The sequence below is a fragment of the Neomonachus schauinslandi genome, chromosome X (genome assembly GCF_002201575.2).
Source record: "Neomonachus schauinslandi chromosome X, ASM220157v2, whole genome shotgun sequence".
Lineage (NCBI taxonomy): Eukaryota > Metazoa > Chordata > Mammalia > Carnivora > Phocidae > Neomonachus > Neomonachus schauinslandi.
The window spans coordinates 106,999,646-107,003,710 of NC_058419.1; the positions used below are offsets into that span (position 1 = coordinate 106,999,646).

General features: G+C 46.2%; 1 protein-coding gene across 1 annotated transcript; it reads right to left on the reverse strand.

The window, feature by feature from the left end:
• Positions 1-535: 535 nt before the first annotated feature.
• On the reverse strand, positions 536-3,592 carry SAT1 (spermidine/spermine N1-acetyltransferase 1). Its single transcript, XM_021705331.2, has 6 exons — positions 3,316-3,592; positions 3,037-3,088; positions 2,859-2,942; positions 1,375-1,476; positions 1,240-1,280; positions 536-1,061 (listed from the first exon to the last, which is right to left on the reverse strand). Exons 1-6 carry the CDS (start codon positions 3,379-3,381, stop codon positions 891-893), a joined length of 516 nt encoding a protein of 171 aa, XP_021561006.1. The 5' UTR covers positions 3,382-3,592; the 3' UTR covers positions 536-890.
• Between the last annotated feature and the right edge of the window lie 473 nt (positions 3,593-4,065).

Below are 4,065 nucleotides of genomic sequence, written 5' to 3' on the forward strand. Positions count from 1 at the left end.
CCTTCAAATAAACTGATTTCCCTGATTGGGACCCTCACCCACCTCCAGCATTTTTGTTTGCACATTTCCTGTAAAAATGTTGGTTCGCTCCTGCCTGATTAGCAAAGCAATCTGCTTTCCCCTCTTCAGAATGGCATTTTGTGTGGGATGAGCTTGTTGTGGGCAAGGTGTGTGCCCCCCTCCACCCCCAGTGTTTGAGAAGCCTGTCTCCGCCTTTTCTGTGGGTAACAAACGGGCTTATTTGTCATGGGCTTCGCTTTCTAACCTGGATCTCAGCTCTTGAAAATTCTGTCAGATAAAGTGTCCAGTGTCACCCGTGTCGAGTCATTTTACACACTGCTACCTATAAAACCATGGAATTCAACTGGCTTCTTTCTAGACTTTGAGAACAGCTTGTGACCACTTTAAATTGGGTTAAAAACTTTTTCAATAATTGTAAGGTTATCAAGTTATGTTTCTTGGCCATTTTTATTTCGTATTTAAAAGCAAGAAAAATGTCTTGAGAAATAAAGATTAGTAAAAATGCTTATACCAATTAAATCAAAGGGCAGTTTATTAAAAAAAGAATCAAAACAGAAACTCTAAGTACCAGTGTGTACATTGTACACATTTAAATGACTCACAAGAATGAAGTTTTTTTCATATACATTAAGATCATACCACCTTGTTGTTTATCAAAAGATGTTCAAGGAGAAATCTGACTCCAAACTGCATACAAGATTGCCATCTTAAACAGACCGCATTTCAAACATGCAACAACGCCACTGGTAATAAAGCTTTGGAATGGGTGTTCATTCTATTATTTGACTACAAGCAGGACAGAAAGCAAGATCAGTTGAGAATTTAATCTAAAATAGAATGGAAGCTGTCATTGTCTGCACCAGCACTCCTCACTCCTCTGCTGCCATTTTTAGCAAGTACTCCTTGTCGATCTTGAAGAGTCTCCATCCCTCTTCGCTGGACAGATCAGAAGCACCTCTTCTTTTGTAGAAGTTGATAGATGGTTCATTCCATTCTGCTACCAAGAAGTGCATGCTGCTGCAGCGACATTTCATCGCAACCTGTTGTAAGGGAGAGTAAAACAAACTCGGTGACATTTCCACCTGCTTTCCAAGACTCAAGTCTGATTCAGTCATTAAAATGATTCAGTAAAAAAATAAAATAAAATAAAATAAAATGATTCAGTAACCCTAACAAACTTGGAAGCCAAACCCACCCCCCTCCCAAACCAAGACGTACCTGGCTTAGGTTCTTCAGAATTTCTGATCCTATACCAAAGCCTAAAAGAAAGAGAAGTACCGTTTAAAAAGTCCTCTTTAGTACTTTAAGCCCTGGTTTCTCTTCAGAGCAAACCCCTCCTAAACTCAGCCATACCTCTATAATCACTCATTACGAAGAAGTCCTCAAGATACAACAGTTTGCCAATCCATGGGTCATAGGTAAAGTAGTACATGGCGAAACCCACAACACTGTGTCCTGTAATAAGAGTATCACATGAGATGTGGACGAAAAGCAACCCATAGAAGTTGTAGCTGCAAAATCAGAAGTCTATCATAGGTTTTTAAAAAAACAGACATGCATGTATTACAGAAATAAGTAGCCAGAGTCGGGACTGTCTCCTGATTTTTATGCTAGTGCAGTCCAGGCCACTGTTGGATGATCTCACTGTTCTCAGAACATGTATTTGCAAAAAGCACACATTAGAGCTAGCTGAAGCGAGGCTAAAATCGTGGACTGGCCACTCTGCAATCTGCTGGATCTCACACTCAGGACGTGAGAATGCTTTCATTACTTGCCAGAGCAAAACTGCTATAGTCTTAAACTAAACACACACATTATTCACATCCTATTGATATATTGGTATGTTGACTTGGGAATAAGTCGGGTTTACACGGCAGTTCAGAATAGTAAATATTTGTAGTTGAGAAACTCTGCTTTCTTAAGGTCAGGACATCAGGCCAAAAGTGCAACGTTTAATTTCAGAACTTGCCTTCCAATTCACAGATTTTCAATTTGCTCTCCCCAGTTTTAAGCCAGAAGAAGCAGAGGTACCCAGAAACAGGTATTACGTAACATCCACATACCTCCAAAAAGTACCTCATCCCTTATGTTTTGAGTTTATTTCTTCTAGCTTGGGGAAGAGACTTCAGAAAAAAATGAAGCACCCACCCAAACAACTTCCCCTTTTAGCTCTGTCTTCTGACCAGTCAACAGGGACCAGCAAAAAAATAAAACAATCTGACAACCTCTTACAGGGTATCTATAATTTCAAATGGAGGCAAAGGTTTCAAATTAAACTTTCTAGCCACTTTATAGTCCTTTGCAAACACAGGAAGAGAGTATACTGGAGTTTCTGATCTACCGTGTTTTAAGTGTGTGATAATAGGACCTTACCTCATTTATCATGATCATCTACTTTATTGTGTAAAGGATCTTTTAGTTACCTCCCCGCCCATCCATGTACACGGAAGGGCCATGTACATGGCGAAGCTAGAGACTGTAACCTGAAGATTGGGACAAATTAAAGAAAAAAATGTGATTTAACACAATTACAAAAAAGGTTACGTTAGGGTCAAACAAGAACCATTTATGAAACTGAATTACAACAAATGACATTATACCTAACTCTTCCGGGTCTCCACAGCACTCTGATACTTACTTAAACAGCTCTTTCAACCCGCCCTATTATTATGTGCAGCACATCTATTTTCTTTTTCCTCAGTAGTTTGAACACTGGCTATTATTTCTGGCCAATTTCTCAGTAACTTTGGCCTGTGTTGTCAGTGGTTCTACACAACAGACACTATAAGTTTTATACAACAGTCGGTGTTTGGCTTCTGGAAGGGGAGGGCGGTTACCTTCCGGAGACTGGTGCTCCTTGGGCACTTCGGCAACCAGGCAGTGGTAGAAAGGGTGCTCTCCGAAACCATCCTCTAGTAGATCTGCAAGAAGGGGCAGCAAGGACACACAGTGATGGCCTCGGTGAAGATGACAAGTACCGGACACCCTTCCCCCGCCCAGCTACAGCTGCGTTACCTTTTTCAGTTAACATCACTTGCTCTTCCATGTATTCGTATTTAGCCAGTTCCTGGGACGATGCACATGGGAGAAAGGGAAAGAAGCAGAAAACTAAGTGAGGCCCAGACCCAACCAGCTCAGAGGGAACGGGGTGGGCGGGGCGGCGATTCGTTCCCAGTATCCTGCCCAGAGCGGCCCGGCCGAGGCTGGGGGAGGCGGGCGGAGAGAGGGGGACCTGCCGGAGCCGCTCCCCACCTCCCACCCCCCGCCCCAGGAGGAGCCCGGGCCTCCCGCTACCTTGATCAGCCGCAGGATGTCACTGCAGTCGGCGGCGGTGGCCGGGCGGATCACGAATTTAGCCATTTTCGTCTTTTGCTTTTCTTCCCTTTGCGGACCAGGCCCCTGTACTTGAACAGCAGGAGGAGGTGGTTCCTCATTCGTCTCCCGGGAGCGTCCTCTTCTCAGTCAGGCTGGCACCATGACCCGGCGGACCTCGGTAAGCGACGGAAAAGCTGCACCCGATCGCGACTAAACCCGCGCGCTATAGCGGCCGCCGGGTCCCGCTTTTTAGCGCAAAGAAGCCCCGCCTCCGGCCGTGAGGCGGAGACACCTCGTCCAATGAGGCCGCGACCGTCCCCCTCTTCCGGGCGCCTCCTTCTCTTCCGGGCTTCCGTGTGAACCCGGCGGGCGCGGGCGCCGGCGCGGGCGGGAGCGGGGAGCGCGGGGTGGGGAGGTGGGTCGCGGGGGTTCTCTCGGGGCGTCCTCTAGCGGCAAGTCTCAAAGCCTTCCCGGAAACCCGACTTTGTGGCGTGCGCGTCACCCAGGCGCCTTTGCAAAAGGAAAAGAGGAGTTCCTCTTGTGAACCCTGGCCAGTGACTTTGCTGTTTCTTCCTTGGCCGGTCGGGAAGTGAAACTCAGGAGAAGCAGCCTTGGGCAACATGGGGGTTAGAGCAGCGGTTTTCTAAAGTGTGGTGCGGGGCACCCTGTGGGTCCCAAGTTCCTTTCAGGGAGTCTGTGTCAAGACTAGTTTCATAGTAAGACGTCACT

What these genes read in the sequence shown, in the direction of transcription:
- SAT1 (XM_021705331.2), bottom strand. Translation starts at nt 3,381, where the DNA reads ATGGCTAAATTCGTGATCCGCCCGGCCACCGCCGCCGACTGCAGTGAC. An exon ending in AGTGATGTTAACTGAAAAAG is followed by an intron (nt 2,943 to 3,036) that starts GTAACGCAGCTG and finishes CCCTTCTTGCAG; the next exon opens with ATCTACTAGAGGATGGTTTC. An exon ending in CGTAATGAGTGATTATAGAG is followed by an intron (nt 1,281 to 1,374) that starts GTATGGCTGAGT and finishes TCTTTCTTTTAG; the next exon opens with GCTTTGGTATAGGATCAGAA.